This window comes from Oryctolagus cuniculus, chromosome 15 (assembly GCF_964237555.1).
Source record: "Oryctolagus cuniculus chromosome 15, mOryCun1.1, whole genome shotgun sequence".
NCBI lineage: Eukaryota > Metazoa > Chordata > Mammalia > Lagomorpha > Leporidae > Oryctolagus > Oryctolagus cuniculus.
In genome coordinates this window covers 15,489,791-15,506,444 of record NC_091446.1, presented here as the reverse complement: position 1 = coordinate 15,506,444, position 16,654 = coordinate 15,489,791, and the positions used below count along the sequence as shown (strand labels likewise).

General features: G+C 46.6%; 1 protein-coding gene across 2 annotated transcripts in view; it reads left to right on the top strand.

The window, feature by feature from the left end:
* Positions 1-4,709: 4,709 nt before the first annotated feature.
* FHIP2A (FHF complex subunit HOOK interacting protein 2A) overlaps positions 4,710-16,654 on the top strand; it is a 40,610-nt gene continuing 28,665 nt past the window's right edge. For both annotated transcript variants that reach the window (XR_011382209.1, XM_051823682.2), the window contains exons 1-2: positions 4,710-4,905; positions 12,182-12,260. Coding sequence is in view for 1 of the 2 variants with exons in the window: in XM_051823682.2 (XP_051679642.2) it covers positions 4,861-4,905; positions 12,182-12,260 (124 nt within the window). In the remaining variant the exon portion in view is untranslated. The remainder of the gene's footprint in view (positions 4,906-12,181; positions 12,261-16,654) is intronic.

Here is a 16,654-nt window from a genome sequence, read left to right as displayed (position 1 = left end):
GTTATATCACTTTTGTACTATATTTGGGGGACATTTTCAAGTTTGTTTTCCATCCTTTTTATTTAATGTTTTTAATTCTGTTATCATATTCTTGATTTCTAGGAGTTGCTTTTTTCTTTTCTAAATGCTCTTTAGGATTAGTACACTAGTGTTTTTCTATGGATGCAATATATTCTTTTCATTCCTGAGGATACTCATTAGTATCTTTCCATCTCTCCTTACCCATTCAATGCAAGAAACCCTGTTTTAAGCTTCCTCAAATTTGGCGACCCCTACACTGACAGATCTTCCTGAGAGAGGTGTGTATTAGTCAGCTTTCTGTTACTGTAACCCAAACACCTGAGAGGAGCGTCTTGGGAAGGAGGAAGTTTATTTCAGGTCACAGTTCAAATCCGGCACCATTAGTCTGGGATTTAGTGGAGGCAGCAATGGCAGAGCACAGGTGCAGAGCGACAGTCACGTGGTGAGCCAGGAAGCAGAGGGAGGACAGGTCAAATTCAGCTTCAATAACCCACTCTCGGAACTCTTGTCTCAGGGCACGCCCCCTGTGGTCTGCAGACCTGCCCCTAGGGTCACCTCTCAGACCTCTATCACCTCTATCACCTCCATCATTGTCATCGGATCTCTTCTCTTGGGCTACTCGGGTTCCAAAAAAGACCTCTGCTATCAACCTGTGTGGGTCAGTGTGATGCCTTTATCATGGGAGCCAAGAAGAGGATGAGGGTGTGCATGTGTGTCTCACCTTCCACAGTGTTTACTTTCATTTTATCCTCTTCCCCACTCTCCAATGCCACCCTCCCCCCCAGTACGCAACCCCTGTCAGTAATTAGTTTTTCTAACCTCCCACCAGGATCAGACGGGGTAGTCAGACAACCTTGTGGATGGGAAAAGGTAAGCTTTCAATCCATTCTGACATTTTTGGTCTCTTTTTACCTCTACTTCCAGAGCCAATGAGCAGTTCTGTGGGTGTACAAGGGTACTTCAGAAAGCTCACGGGAAAATGGAATTAAAAAATTAAGGATATGGGGGCTGGCATTGTGGTGTAACACATTAGGCAGTCACCTGTGACTCCAGCATCTCATATGAAAACCAGTTCATGCTCCACTTCCCATCCAGCTCTCTGCTAATGCACCTGGGAAAGCCGCAGAAGACAGCCCAAGTGATTGGGCCCCTGCACCCACGTGGGAGACCTAGAAGAAGCTCCTGGCTCCTGGCTTTGGCCTGGCCTAGCTCTGTCCGTTTGTGGCCATTTGGGGAGTAAACCAGCGGATGGAAGACTCACTCTCTCTCTCTTTCTATAACTCTGCCTCTCAAATAAATAAAAATAAATCATAAAAAAGGACATTTTGGTACAAAAAGTTTTTGAAGTTCATGCATGGGCAGAGGCTTAACCTGCTATGCCACAACGCTGGCCCTAGTTTTTTTCCTTAATATATGGTTTCCATGAACTCTTGGAAAACTCCCTCCTCATGTATATGATTTCAAAAACTTTGGCACCAAAAACTATCTTTTAGTTCCATTTTTGCACAGACTTTTTGAAGTACCTTCCTATCAATATATTGCTTTGATTCCTGGTTTTCTTCCTTGTTGTCTTAGGAATGAGCTTTTTTGGGTCAGCCACATCACTTAATCTTCTATTCTCAAGGCTCTGTGTCTGTTACCTCCTCTACCAATTTATTCGTTCTTTTTGGTTTATATGCTGAACAAAATTTACTGCCATCTTGTTGGTTTTGGGTGGAGAATGCTGCTAACTTCATGTGTTCAGCCCACATGTTTACCCAGAAGTCTGTCTAACTTTGGAAACAGGTACCATCTAACCCCACTTCTATTTTCTGTCTTCTCAACTCCATTCCAATTGGGCTTCTGTTTTCTAAGGTGTTCTGTGTCTTCACTAGTTAAATTTCATTTTATTTATTTATTTTTTCAAAGACATATCCATCCATTTGAAAGGCAAAGTTACAGAGAAAGGGAGAGAGGTCTTCCATCTGCTGGCTCACTCCCCAGATGGCTGCAATGGCTGGAGCTGCGCTGATCTGAAGCCAGGAGCCAGGAGCCTCCTCCGGGTCTCCCACGTGGGTTCAAGAGTCTTAAGCCATCTTCCACTGCTCTCCCAGGCCACAGCAGACAGCTGGATTGGAAATGGAGCAGCTGGGACTTTAACCAGCGCCCATGTGGGATGCCCGCACTGCAGGCGGCGGCCCTACCTGCTATGCCACAGTGCCGGCTCCAAATTTCATTTTAGAAAACAATCTGTGGGGCCAGCGCTGTGGTGTAGCAGGTAAAGCCGCCGCCTCCAGTGCTGGCATCCCATGTGGGCACTGGTTCAAGTCCCAGCTGCTCCACTTCCCGTCCAGCTCTCTGCTATGACCTGGGAAAGCAGTGGAAGATGGCCCAGGTCCTTGGGCCCCTGCACCCACGTGAGAGACCCAAAGGAAGCTCCTAGCTCCTGGCTTCAGAGCGGCACAGCTCCAGCCCTTCTGGCCAATTGGAGAGTGAACCAGCAGATGTAAGACCTCTCTCTCTCTCTCTCTCTCTCTCTCTCTAACTCACCTTCTCTGTGTAACTCTTTCAAATAAATAAATAAATCTTTTAAAAAAAGAAAATCTAACAAACTCATTCACTCTGAGGTTTAATGAATAATAGTTTAATATGTGATCTCTCCCAATATTAATTTTAACAGAAACTAAATTTCTTATTTGCTTAAGCCAGAGGAATAAAGTTCTAATTGAGGAGTTCAGGTTCCTACACCTAAGTGTTTTAGAAACTAGGAGGAGCCTTCTTGTGTTTTCTCAAATCACAGCTTACTGAGCTGGGTACAAGTATACCCATGTATTAGCTGATGATGGTGTTAGCGTCACTACAGGATTCTAGGGTGAGAATAGGACATAGAAATATCTCTTCAGTTATAATTCCAGTCCAATACATGTGTCCAGGAACCCAGATATCAAGTAAATGAATCATCATTCTGAATATTGATATTTATCTAGAACAAAATATGTATTTTATTGTGTCTGTACTAAGTATACAAAGATACGCATCGTCAAACACAAACAGCTCTCAGCCTGCTTTAAACAGACCTCCTCATACAATTAGTGGTTGTAAGGTACTATGAAAATACAAAATGCACAACAATTAGTCCGGGAGAATAATTATTGTTAACAATACGGCTAACCATCTTGAGCTATGTGAATAATAATAAAGAACACTATATGTGCTCCTGGTCGAGGCAGAAAGAGTGATCCAAGATTTTGTAAGGAACACATTGCAATTGTTAGCAAGTAATAGAGGATGCCCCCAGCACCTGAGGGGGGTGGGTGGTACACAGGAGATGAAGGTCAAAGTCACTGGCCATGGAGCACAGTGGGGATGCTGTGGGGAGCAAAGAAGGCCAGACTAGTTACAGGCCTCTAAAAATCTTGATTTCTGGCCTTAGGATTTTGGTAAACACTGTTCTGAACAGCAAGAATGCAGCAACACATGCCCGCACATCTCTTTCTATGGGTGGATACTAATTTTCCCCTCGCGCGGTAGGAGCCATTACCCACATGCGTTTTCATCGCTGGTTGTGCACAAACTTACCCCACCTCATCTCATCAAGAGCTTAGTGGTCCTTTCGGTAAAACACCAACTCCCGCATGAAGCAAACACAACGTTCTCCAGTTGTTTCAACCTAAGAGACCAGCTACCCGTGCTTCTGCAAGGCCCGACCACGAACACTGTTGCATACTTTTTCAAAACTAGCCTCCACCTCGGGCGCTGCATGGTAGCTCCACGTAGCTGTCCCAGGCATTTGGTAGAAATTCCTCCTGACTCTGCCTGGTGTTTCCCACCACCCTCTGACACCCTGATAGAAAATGCTTCACTGAACCGTGGCACCTGACTATGAGCCACGAACGAAACCCTTACGTCGGATTACTCCACCGACCATAGTACCATTTGCCCATCAGGGACTTCCTGTTTTAACGTTTTTCAGTGATAACATCCTAGGGTTAGCCAAGCCATGTCGCCACGCTCCTGAGTTGATTTCTTCACGTTTTTGCTTTAAGAATACCGTGAGGGGAAAAAAAAATTAAAAAAGAAAAAACAGGTTGTTTCTTTGCCCATCTCTCAAACCTGTCCTTAGCAGACCCTGCCTCTGGCACACACATGCTGAACGTCACACACACACACACATGCTGAACGTCACACACACACACACACACACACGCGCGCGCGCGCGCGCATGGCTGCGGTTCCTACAAAATCAGCACCGCACTCCCCCGGGAGACACAAAACTGTCACAACGACCGCTGTAAACATGGAGGAGTGCAGGGGTCCCCGAGCCTCGAAGCCCAGCGAAGGGCGGCGGCGGCGGCCGCGGGCCGGACCTCGCCTCGGGCAGGCCCACCGGGTCCCGCCGGGTCCGGCCCGGCCGCGGCCTCCGCGCCCCCCCGCCCTCCGGCAGGGCAGGGCCTGGCGGGGCCTCCCCGGGCCGCGGCGGCGCCCCCTGCAGGCCGCGGCGGGCAGAGCGGGCGGAAGGAACCCGGGCCGGGCTGCCACGGTGTCCAAGCCGAGCCGCGCCGCCGCCGCCGCCGCCACCGCCACCGCCGCCGCCACCGCCGGAGCTCCGCGGAGCCAGAGTCCGCGCCGGCCGCCCTCGTCGCCGCCCGCCGCGCCCCGGCGCCCACCGGAGCCGCCGCGCCGTCCGCGCACACCTGAGGCGGCCGGCTCGGGCCCTGCCTCGGCCCCTCTGCTCGTCCTTCCCGCCCCGCACCGGCCTTCACTCTGGAGCGGCCCCGGCAGCCGCAGCAGGGGCGGCGGCGGCGGATCGAGGAGCTCTCCAGGTCATCCCGGGAGAGGCTGCTGCAGTCCCGGGACAGGATGTTCTCCAAGTTCACCTCCATCCTGCAGCACGCCGTGGAGGCGGTAAGGCCGCGGGCTGCGGGCGCACGGCAGGCCGGGGATGGCGGCGGCCTACGTTCACTGCCGGCCCCGCGGACGGACGAGGGCCCGGAGGGCGCCCCGGGACGCGGCCGGGTGCTCCGGGGCGCCGGGGCCTGGGCCGGGCTCTGAGCCGGCCCCCGCCTCCCCTCGCCGCCGTGGGTGGGCGGGGGCGTCCGGGGCGGGCCGGGCGTCCGGCGGGGCGCGGGGGCCAACTGGGTCCCCAGAGGTGGACCGGGGGGTCGGGGCGCACCTGGCGGGGCCACAGGGGCTCCCTGACCGTTAGCGCTCTCCGGGAAACAGGGGTCAGCCTTGAGCCAGACAAAAGGAGCGCCCCGGGGCGCCTGGGCCGGTTGGGTCGGGTTTGGGGGTCCGCGGGGTGAGCGCGCTGGCCGGGTCCTCGCCGGCGGCCCAGCTCGCCCGGACCCCGTGGATCGATCTGCAGCCGGAGTTTGGGGGTCCGGGCGCGTTTGCTCTGAGAGCCGCCCAGCTCGGACCATCTGTTTCCTTTCTGGTCCAGAGCGCTTCCTGGCCCCTCTGGGTCCATCCTGCAATTGTGCGCTCCTCGGAGGGTGGTAGCAGAGACACACATTTTCCAGGGAACGGGGAAACCGGAGTGTGCCTGGCCGCTGTTTTCATAATCAAAGGGCTACGTCGCGCTGCTTGTTTACTTTGCCCAAGTTCAAACATGCCTACTGTGAAGAAACGACCACTTTGCTCATTTAAAACAATGGCACTCTCTACGCTTGGGTTGTGCCATGGAGCACTTTAAATCCATAAAAATGGCAAAGATTGATAACCTAATTTTCTGGCTACGGAATAAAAATAAAAATTTTTGACTTCAGTAATGAAAACAAAACTCGAGTACAGTTGTTATTTAAGATATAGGGGAAATGTTAAGACATTTAACCACAGGACAAGCTCTTAGGAAAACAAGTCGAGAAAGACAGTGTTTCATGAATGAACAGGGTTAACAGTTAAGGACTATGAAAATTGTAGTCTTAATATACAATTTTTAGTTTTCCTTCTGCAATCTTCGAACAGCATGGTTATGTTAAAAGAATCTAAGATGTATAAAACAGTGATGTTTATAATAATTCGTGTTCTTTAAAAAGACTTTCTAAACACTGAGTATGGCTTGATATTGAAGTAGGTGGGAATAAATGTTTATTACATTATTTATAGCCATGCTACCTCAGGCTGTCATTTACAGAAATAAGTACTGAGAAAAAAGGAAGATGGCTTTTCTGCTCTTCCAATAATGGCTTATTTTTGTCCTGAGGCCCTGTGTTTTCTCTCATTATGTTCTTATAATTGCATATGTTCGCATCTACCAAATTAGGCATAGTCTGACCGGCACCATGGTATCCAGGTTCTTTGCTTGGGGGAGGTTGGTGAGAGAAAGTTGGGTAATGTTCTCCTGGCCTTGTGTTTGGAGATGCAGTGTTTTCATTTGCGTAGAACTGGTGTTTTCAGCTATGACACCACCTGATTTACCTGAAGAGTTTGATTACTTAGGCCCGGTCTCACCCTTCTCTCCTGGGAAGGGATTCATATATAATAAGGCCTTTCCTGGAAGAGTGTTTGTTCATAGCCCAAGATCAGTTTCCAGTTATTCAGTTCTGTTTGTTTATTTGCTTCATCTTTTCATCTGGGAATGAATCTTGCTATTCCTCTGTTAATTTCATTAGTTTTCCTGTGTACTCCTTTTGATTTTAATGAACATAATCACCAGGACTCTACAGAGATGGGAGACAGTCCTGTACCTGGCGGGTGACTGTGTTCAGCTGTGGCTTGTGTGCATCTGCAGAGTAATGCTTCTCTCCTTTGCTGCTACAACTTTCCAGGTCTTTATTCACTTAGGTCAGCCTTGGGCTTTTTTTTTTTTTTTTTAGTTGACTAAATGCATATTCATTTAAATAAGTGTTGCGTTTTCTTTATTTTTTACTTAATGATTTCTTCTCACTTCCTATTTAGAGCCTGTAACAAGAAAAATGTAACTAAGATATTTTCAAATATAAATATTTGGAAGTGTATTCTTAAGCGGATAAAGGCATTTTGAATGTAGGAGAGAAGTTCACACCTTGAGTAGAACTGGGATGTGCCTCTTGCCCCTGTCCTCAGAAATGAGCCTCCCTTGGCAGAGTCTTGGGAAGTGGGTGTGTTCCAGTTGCCAGTTGCCACGTGTCACCAGTCTGAAACCAGGCGGCTCTGGGGGTTGTGAGGTTAGATCACATTGTTTCAGCCTTTGACTTTGCCAAAGGCCAAATAAAACACTCTCCGTGTGGTACGGTCTGGTATTTAGGGAGGGCCTAGAAGTCTCAGGCTAGTTCCTCTTCAGTTCCTACCAGTTCCCTCTTGAGGGCAGATTTCTCCCAAAAAGTGTCAAGGGCTGTGTCGGGGAAGAAGGCCTTCTCTGTTTTAACCAGCTCAGCAGAAGTTGGCTTTCCGAATTCGAATGCAGTGCTTTCTCCTGAGATTGGAGTGAGAGTTAGTTGATGATGATTGCTGGGACCAAGTACGCTTTAAACGCCTACCCTGCCTTGGGAATTAGAACCTCAATCAAACATACGTAGTGTTTTGTGCATTCTTTTCCATCACGAGAACTTGAACTTTAGTCCTTTTATTCATGCAGCAGACATTTCGGGAGCCTCCATGAGAGCATGGCCCGGTGCGAGGATCATGGGTGGATCACAGTGCCTGCAGTCTAATTTGGGAAACGGAACAAATACACAAGTTAAAGCATACAAGCAATTCACAAGAATGTCCCTGGCCCCTGAGCCCTACAGAATAGCACTCCAGTTCTGCCTCTGTCCCTTCCTTGTACCCTGGGACGATTCCTTCAGTCTTTTTATATTTCAGTTCCCTGGAATGAAGTCTGTTTCCTAGGATTGTGAGGACTAAATGAGGTGATGTGCAGGCGTAGTGGTCAGGATGTGGGACCTATGGTTCTCATTGCTGATTGGCTCAGCCAGTGAGTTACGGAGGAAGGGAGCAAGCACTAGGGACTGGAAGGTGTCTACCAGAGATGAGACTTGAGTTGGGTTTTGGAGAGGCAGAGAAGATGGAAAAGGGTATTAGCAACATTCAGAGGCGAAAGAAGAACTTTTAAAGACCCCGGGCATGGAATGGCCATGATACAGGAGAGACGTGGGGCAGAGGTGGCTTTTGGAACACTGATTTTCGTCTCCTTGTCTGTGTAGATCCTTTAGTGTGGTGTACATTTGGGAGAAATTCTAGGTTTCTAGGTAAAAGCAGTGTTTTGTAGAGCAAGTCAGCGAACTGGTTCGGGAGTATGGAATACTGGAGTATGAGCAAAATGAACTTACGGTGAGAATTTAAGAGCAGTGTGTGTCGGTTTACTCTGTGTCATTGAGTGCTGCCAGGACACTGGTGAGTGCTGACTCTGTCATTGCTAACTGGAGAGCCGGTGAGGACAACAGTGACAGTCCCAGCCCTCATGGAGTTTACAGTCTAGGGGAGGAGGTGAGTGAGTAGGGAACAGACTGGCAGAGGGGGCCAGGGCCTGCGGGGGAGGGGCTCTGTCCTGGGCAGGAAGAGGCGGGCAGAGCTTCCTAGAGAAAGAGATGCCTGGTGATGCATCTGGTGGAGAGAGTGATTGCATGAATTAAAAACTTTAATCTCTGTATTGTTGAAAGTTAAATTAGGATACCTTGCTGCTGATTTACACATCACTTCCTTTTTTTAAACCCAGAGCATAAATGTTTTTATACAGTGATAGAACAGGTCATTTGCATGTTAGAATTATTAAGGAAAGAAGCGAGTCTAGTAGGACGTTTTACATAAATATGGAAATGGATTTGGATTTGAATGAGATTGTTACTAATCCAAGTTATGAGCAATTTAAAACTGTTTAGCTCTCCACTTAGCAGAGAAGTAGGTTTCTAATTTAATTCTAACTCCTGGGAGAGAGGTTTCTACAAAGTAACCGACTCCATCCTGCTTTGGATGTGACTAATTTACAGCCAAGGTCCTGGCACAAATCCTTTACAGTCTCTCTGGTTCTGTGACTTACACTCAAAATCCAGTTGAACCCCTCTGGTGACATAATGTGGGGAAAAATTGCTTTGCTCCCTTACTTACCCAGGAGAGCCCCTTAGAAAAACTGAGCAAATGACAGTATTTCTGAATCGCTTGGGAAGCCAGGTACACTTCTTGACACAACGCAGTTCATCTGAGTCTGTCCCACCCCTTAATACATGTAACTCCACAAGGCCAGTTTAGAGATGCTGGGTCCAGAGGAGGAGGAGAGTTTTACGTGTTTTGAAGGGAATCCTAAAAATAAGTCACTGATTAAAACATTTTTTAATCTGAAAGTTTGTTCTCCCAAATTAATACTTTCATTCTTAATTTTCTTCCTAATTTTCTTCCGTCTTCTGTGAGTAGTTTCTCTCCCCATGTTCTCCCTGAAGTAGAGTACACCCAAAGGTTTTAACTCTTTTCTTAAAGCCTTGTTTTTAAAGATTTCATTTTCTATTAGAAAATGAGGTTAATATTTATATTCTCTTAATTCAGTCCCATTATTCACAGCAGTGTGAATGAACAAAACTAGAACAGCTAGCATGGTGTGATGGTCACTGAAATGCCATCAGGTCCTTTTTGTTGTTAATTCATTTCATCTCTGTACTGAAGCACTTAAGATGTCTGTGACCAATGTTGATAAGTTGCACAGTAGTTTGGAAATCATTTTGACAGGGCTGCCAGCCTCGAGGTCACTACTGAGGACGTCCAGAGCTGAAAACAAGTTGCGGCACAGGGGTAACTTGACCTCTCCCAGGTCATCTGCCAGGATGAAGTATATGAAGAGGGAAGATTACGCTGCCGTTTCTTAGGCTCCCAGAATAGAAACCTATCTGTTGTTGGCTAAGTAGAATCAACTCTGTACTTTATCAGCAAAATTAATTGACAGCGCTAAGACCAGAGGGACTGTCACTCTTTCTCTGTTTTTAAGGAAAGAAAATGTTTTAGGAGAGACATCTAAGTCTTTCCTATCCATTGGAAAAAAAAAAAAAGATTGATTTTATTTGTTTGAAAGGTAGAGTTAGTGAGAGTGAGAGACAGAAAGGTCTTCTGTCTGCTGGTTCACTCCTCAAATGGCAGGAGCTGGGCCAGGCCGAAGCCAGCAGCCTGGAACTCCATCCGTGTCTTCTACATAAGTGACAGGGACCCAAGCACTTGGGCCATCTTCTGTTGCTTTCCCAGATGCATTAGCAGGGAGCAGGCAAGACTCAAACTGGTGCTCATATGGGATGCAGGCATTGCAGGCTGTGACTTAACACACTGTGCCACAACTCTCCACTTAACTCACTATGCCCCTTTTCTATCCATTTAACACACATTTGAAATATTGATAGGTTTTCTATGAGATGGCTGAAGGATACAGTTTTGGTATTAAAAACTTCTGAAATAATTTTCAAAGCTAAAATGTGAAACATTTTTGATTCTGGAATTTAAATTGGTAGCTCTTGTAGTTACATGGCCATAAATATGTTCTGCCTAATCCAGGCTTAAAAAAGAGAAGATTTGCATCTGTGTGTCACTGAACATGGAGAACAGCGTTAATCTGATTACGAAATTGACTTTGGTAAATGTTCTAGTAGTGGAGATGTGTAATAAATTACTACCAGCTTGTTACTATTTTATATTTCAAAGTCCTTGGTACAAAGATCCTTGGTTATCAGCAATTTCATTTGATATCTCAGTAATAGAATATTAGTGTGTTTTCATTAAGCATGGTTGCTTTTTTTTAAATAGTATAAAAATGCTTTAATATGCTAAATTATTCTCATCATTTTTTTTAACTTTTATTTAATGAATATAAATTTCCAAAGTACAGCTTATGGATTACAATGGCTTCCCCCCCATAATGTCCCTCCCACCCACAACCCTCCCCTTTCCCACTCCCTCTCCCCTTCCATTCACATGAGGATTCATTTTCAATTCTCTTTATATACAGAAGATCAGTTTAGCATACATTAAGTAAAGATTTCAACAGTTTGCTCCCACACAGAAACATAAAGTGAAAAATAATAGATGATTTTTTAAATGATGATGAAATCAGATCAGACCTATTGTCATGTTTAATCCCAGTGAGAGTCAAGTTGGGAATTGATAATTTCTTTTTTCTTTTTTTTTTTTTTTTACAGAAGATCAGTTTAGTATACATTAAGTAAAGATTTCAACAGTTTGTACCCCCATAGAAACACAAAGTGAAATATTAAGTCTCAATGTACAGCACATTAAGGACAGAGATCCTACATAAGGAGTAAGTGCACAGTGACTCCTGTTGTTGACTTTACAAATTGACACTCCTGTTTATGGCATCAGTAATCTCCCTATGCACCAGTCATGAGTTTCCAAGGCTATGGAAGCCCCTTGAGTTCTCCGACTCTTATCTTGTTTAGACAAGGTCATAGTCAAAGTGGAGGTTCTCTCCTCCCTTCAGAGAAAGGTACCTCCTTCCTTGAAGACCTGTTTTTTCCACTGGGATCTCACTCACAGAGATCTTTCTTTCATTTAGGTTTTTTTTTTTTTTTGCCAGAGTGTCTTGGCTTTCCATGCCTGAAATACTCTCATGGGCTTTTCAGCCAGATCGGAATGCCTTTAGGGCTGATTCTGAGGCCAGAGTGCTGTTTAGGACATCCGCCATTCTGTGAGTCTGCTGAGTATCTCGCTTCCCATGTTGGATCACTCTCCCCTTTATTTATTCTATCAGTTAGTATTAGCAGGTACTAGACTTGTTTATGTGCTCCCTTTGACTCTTAGTCCTTTCATTATGATCAATTGTGAACTGAAATTGATCACTTGGACTAGTGAGATGGCATTGGTACAATTGGAGTCCTCTGGTATGTTTCTAACTCTACCATTTGGGGCAAGTCAGCTTGAGCATGTCCCAAATTGTACATCTCTTCCCTCTCTTATTCCCACTCTTATGTTAAAGCATGGTTGCTTTTGAAGCCATGTGTGGCCACTAGTTTTTATGAGAGGAGAAATTAGCCCAGTATCGTGGTATAATCATAATATTGATAAATGTATTTTTCCTTTTCCTTAATAGATCATTTTTACTTTCTTGGATTTAACTCATTTTGTTTCTCTTTAATATCTGACATGTAAAGTTACAGCTCACCTCTTATTTTTATGCTGCTTTAACGTCATAACAGACAAATATTGTTATAACCTCATGGGAAACAGTTAATGCCATTTTCTTAATTGTTGTGGTCTTTTTTCTGTGTTTGTGTAGCTTGCACCTTCTCTTCCTCTACAAGAAGATTTTGTTTATCACTGGAAGGCAATCACCCATTACTACATAGAGACTTCGGGTAAGGAACAACACTGATGTTAAACGAGACATATAAACTACTAAAATATATTTCAAATGAATTTTCAAGGTTATTTAATTTACAGACAATTTTATACTTAAGTCATCTTTCAGATTCATTCATTTCATTTAAAAATATATTTATTTTGTACCTACTATGTGTCAAATATTGTTCTAGGCAGTAGGGGAATAGACTGGTCAGGCAGTGTCTCTCTCCTAATAGAGCTCATATGTTGATTGGGGGGAAGCAAACAATATATAGACATGCACTTGTAGTATCTCAGAGAAGCCTTAAAGGGAACAGGAAGGGTGGCTGGGGAGATAGGACTGCGTGTTTGGGAGGTGGAGTGGGCAGTCGGCAATTTGGGGTTAGAGAAAGCTTTGTTGCCCAAAGTGACCTGTGAGCTGAAATCAGAGCAGGGCGGAAGCAGCCTGGTGGATGCTGGGAAGCCAGTGTACCCGAAGAAAGGGAGCAGGGAGAGAAAATCCCAGGTGGGGAGGGGGTGCAGCTTCACACAGGGCCTTGTGAGCCCTTGGAAGGGCTTCAGTTTTTGCTGTAAGTTGGGAAGCCTTGGGAGGGTTTTGAGTGGAGCTGTGGCATCATCTGTTTTAAAGGGATCACTTTGGGTTCTATGAGAAAATTCTGTTAAAGGGGTGCAGGGGTTAAACTGCAGAATGGTCTCAGCTGGAGGTGATGGTGGCTTAGACCAGGATGGAGGTGGGAAGAAGTGACTGTGTTCTGGACATATTTTGGAAGGTCTGTTGATGGTTTGGATATTGGGCATGAGAGATTAAGAGTTGAAGATAATCCAAAGTTTTGGATGCAGGCAGTTGGAAAGGTCAAGATGACAGGAGGAGCAATTTTGTAAGAGAATTATTGACCATTTTCAGGTTGAGATGCCCGTCCCCATTACAGAACCAGCTAGATATTAAGGTGGACAGGGATCTGGACTTCAGAGGAGAGGTCTTAACTAGAGATTGGAAGTCGAGAGTTATAAACATGCTGGTGAGATTAAAAGCAGTGAGACTGGATGCGATTCTCGAGGAGTAAAGATAGCTGGATCAGAGGTGAAGCCCCCTGAACTGAACCTTTGGCCTTGATGTTGAGAGACTGGGAAGATGAGGACAATAGCCAAGGAAACTGCTTTTGCTGGTGAGACAGAAGACAGCCAAGAGAGAACGGTGTCCTAGAAGCCTGGAAAGAGATAGAGGGATTGATGTCAGTTAATGAAGACTAAGAATGGATCACAAGGAGCTCATTAGTGTTCTTGACAAAATCCATCTTAATGTCAGGGAGGAGTGAGAAGGCCTGATTGGAGTGAGTTTAAGAGAAGAAGAGAAGGAACCCTCAGTAGACACTGTGTGAAGACTGCTGTCCTGAGCAGCATTCCCAAGAGGGAGATGTGGAGGCAAGAAAGATTTAACATTTTTTTTTTAAGATTTAAGATCTTGCAGTTTATTATAATTTGATAGGAACAATCTAGTGGAAGAAAAGGTGAAAACTTCTGGGCACAGTAGGCAAGGGAGGGTGGGATCTAGCCCACAACTGGAAACGTGGCCAGAACCAGGCATGGGCAGTCATCCACCAAATCAGGAAGCAGTCACGGTTTAAATGGATGAAGAAAGTAAATACGGTGTGCGGCGTCCTTGGAAGTCTCTGGTCGCTTCTCCATTTCTCAGTGTATAGGAAGGGTGGGGAGTGGATGTGGGGAATGTGAATGGATTTGGTCAGGTATTGGCAGACTTTCTGTAAAGGCCCAGATGGTATTTTAGGCCCTACAGTCAACTAAACGTAGGAGAATGAGTATCTCTTTGTTCCAACACAACTTCATTTATAAAAACTGGTGGCAGGGCTGCATTGGGCAGCCCTTGTAGCACTGCAGGCTCCCTGGAGGAATGTGTGGATGTACAGATTGGACATGTGTCATTGAACTGACAGGAGACATGGGCAGTGAGAAAAGTGGATCTGGCAAGGTGATGGGGTCATAGGTGATTTCTCTTTAAAAGAAGAATTCCTTTATATTCATGCAGTAAGTAGAAGTGAGACACAGATATATCTCTTTAAGTGTAAGTGTGGCTCTGGCCATGATCTGTCTTTGAGAGGAGCTGCCTTTTGGATGACTGTTCTAGCTCTTGCGATACACTGCCCCTCTGTGGCTTTAGGACAATGGCGTAAGCTCTTGCTTTTAAGGTTTTTTTCCCTTCCACTTGCAGAAACAAGTGCGTGTATTTTAATGAAGTATGGGCTATGGAACAGGTGTGGAGAGAGGACAAAGAAAGAGGACTAGGATGTGGCTGTGTCTGACCTGGGCTTTAAAGAATGAACAGGTGGGGCCGGCTCTGTGGCGTAGCAGGTTGGGCTGCTGCCTGCAGCGCCAGCATCCCATGTGGCTGCTGGTTCTAGTTCCAGGTGCTCGATTTCGATCCATCTCATTGCTAATGTGCCTGGGAAAGCAGTGGAAGATGGCCCAAGTCCTTGGGTCCTTGCACCCACGTGGGAGACCCAGAAGAAACTTCTGGCTCCTGGACTGTCCAAGCTCCAGCTGTCACCACCATTTGGGTAGTGAACCAGCAGATGGAAGATACCTCTTTCTCTCTCTCTCCCTCTCTGTGACGCTGCCTTTCAAGTAAATAAATAAATAAATATTTTTTAAAAAAAGAATGAATAGGAGCTTGTGGGTACATAAGAAGGGAAAAGGCACGTCAAGTAGAAGGAATAGCATTTGCAAAGGCATGGAGTCATTTATAGTTTAGGGATGAGGCCGGCGCCGCGGCTCACTAGGCTAATCCTCCGCCTAGTGGCGCCGGCATACCGGGTTCTAGTCCCGGTCGGGGCGCCGGATTCTGTCCCGGTTGCCCCTCTTCCAGGCCAGCCCTCTGCTGTGGCCAGGGAGTGCAGTGGAGGATGGCCCAGGTGCTTGGGCCCTGCACCCCATGGGAGACCAGGAAAAGCACCTGGCTCCTGGCTCCTGCCATCGGATCAGCGCGGTGCGCTGGCCGCAGCGCGCCGGCCGCGGCGGCCATTGGAGGGTGAACCAACGGCAAAGGAAGACCTTTCTCTCTGTCTCTCTCTCTCTCACTGTCCACTCTGCCTGTCAAAAAAATAAAAATAAAAAAAAAAAAATATAGTTTAGGGATGAGGAGAGCATGTTGCAGAAACCTGATCCACCTTCTGAGAAACTAGGGTTTTACTTCTGGCAACTTAAATTTACAGTTATTTTTTTTTTAAGATTTATTTATTTTTCACTTGAGAGTCAGAGTTAGACATAGAGAGGAGAGGCACAGAGATAGAGAGGTCTTCCATCTGCTGGTTCACTCCCCAATTGGCCGCAATGACCGGAACTGCACCGATCTGAAGCCAGGAGCCAGGAGCTTCTTCTGGGTCTCCCACATGGGTGCAGGGGCTCAAGGACTTGGGCCATCTTCGGCTTTCCCAGGCCATAGCAGAGAGCTGGATCGGAAGTGGAGCAGCCGGGACTAGAACCAGCACCCATATGGGATGCTGGCGCTTCAGGCCAGGGCATTAACCCGCTGTGCCACAGCGCCAGCCCCGTTAATGTCTTTCTTAATTTAAAAAGTCTTTTGGGGGGCCAGCACTGTGGTGCAGTAGGTTAATCTCCACCTGCAGTGCCGGTGTCCCATATGGGAGCCAATTCTAGTCCCGGCTGCTCCACTTCTGATCCAGCTCTCTGCTATGGCCTGGGAAAGCAGTAGAAGATGGCTCAAGTGCTTGGGGCCCTGCACCCATGTGGGAGACCTGGAGGAGGCTCCTGGTTCCCGGCTTCAGATTGGTCCAGCTCTGGCCTTTGAGGCCATTTGAGGGTGAACCAGAGAAGACGTTTCTCTCTCTCCCTTTCACTGTTGAATTCTACGTCTCCAATAAATAAAATCTCAAAAAAAAACTAAAACGTCTTTCTGGTCATCCCCCCCCCCCCCATAAATAACTATGATCAATCATTCTTTCCTGGAGTGTTTATAAGTGTAATGTCTATAATTAGGGGGGAGAAACATATTTAAAAAATTATGGCTGGCGCCGCGGCTCACTAGGCTAATCCTCCGCCTAACGGCGCCCGCACACCAGGTTCTAGTCCTGGTTGGGGCGCCGGATTCTGTCCCGGTTGCCCCTCTTCCAGGCCAGCTCTCTGCTGTGGCCAGGGAGTGCAGTGGAGGATGGCCCAGGTGCTTGGGCCCTGCACCCCATGGGAGACCAGGATAAGTACCTGGCTCCTGCCATTGGATCAGCACGGTGTGCCGGTCTCAGCGCTCCGGCCGTGGCGGCCATTGGAGGGTGAACCAACGGCAAAGGAAGACCTTTCTCTCTGTCTCTCTCTCTCACTGTCTAACTCTGCCTATCCAAAAAAAAAAAAAAAAAAAAAAGAATTATGGTAAACCAAC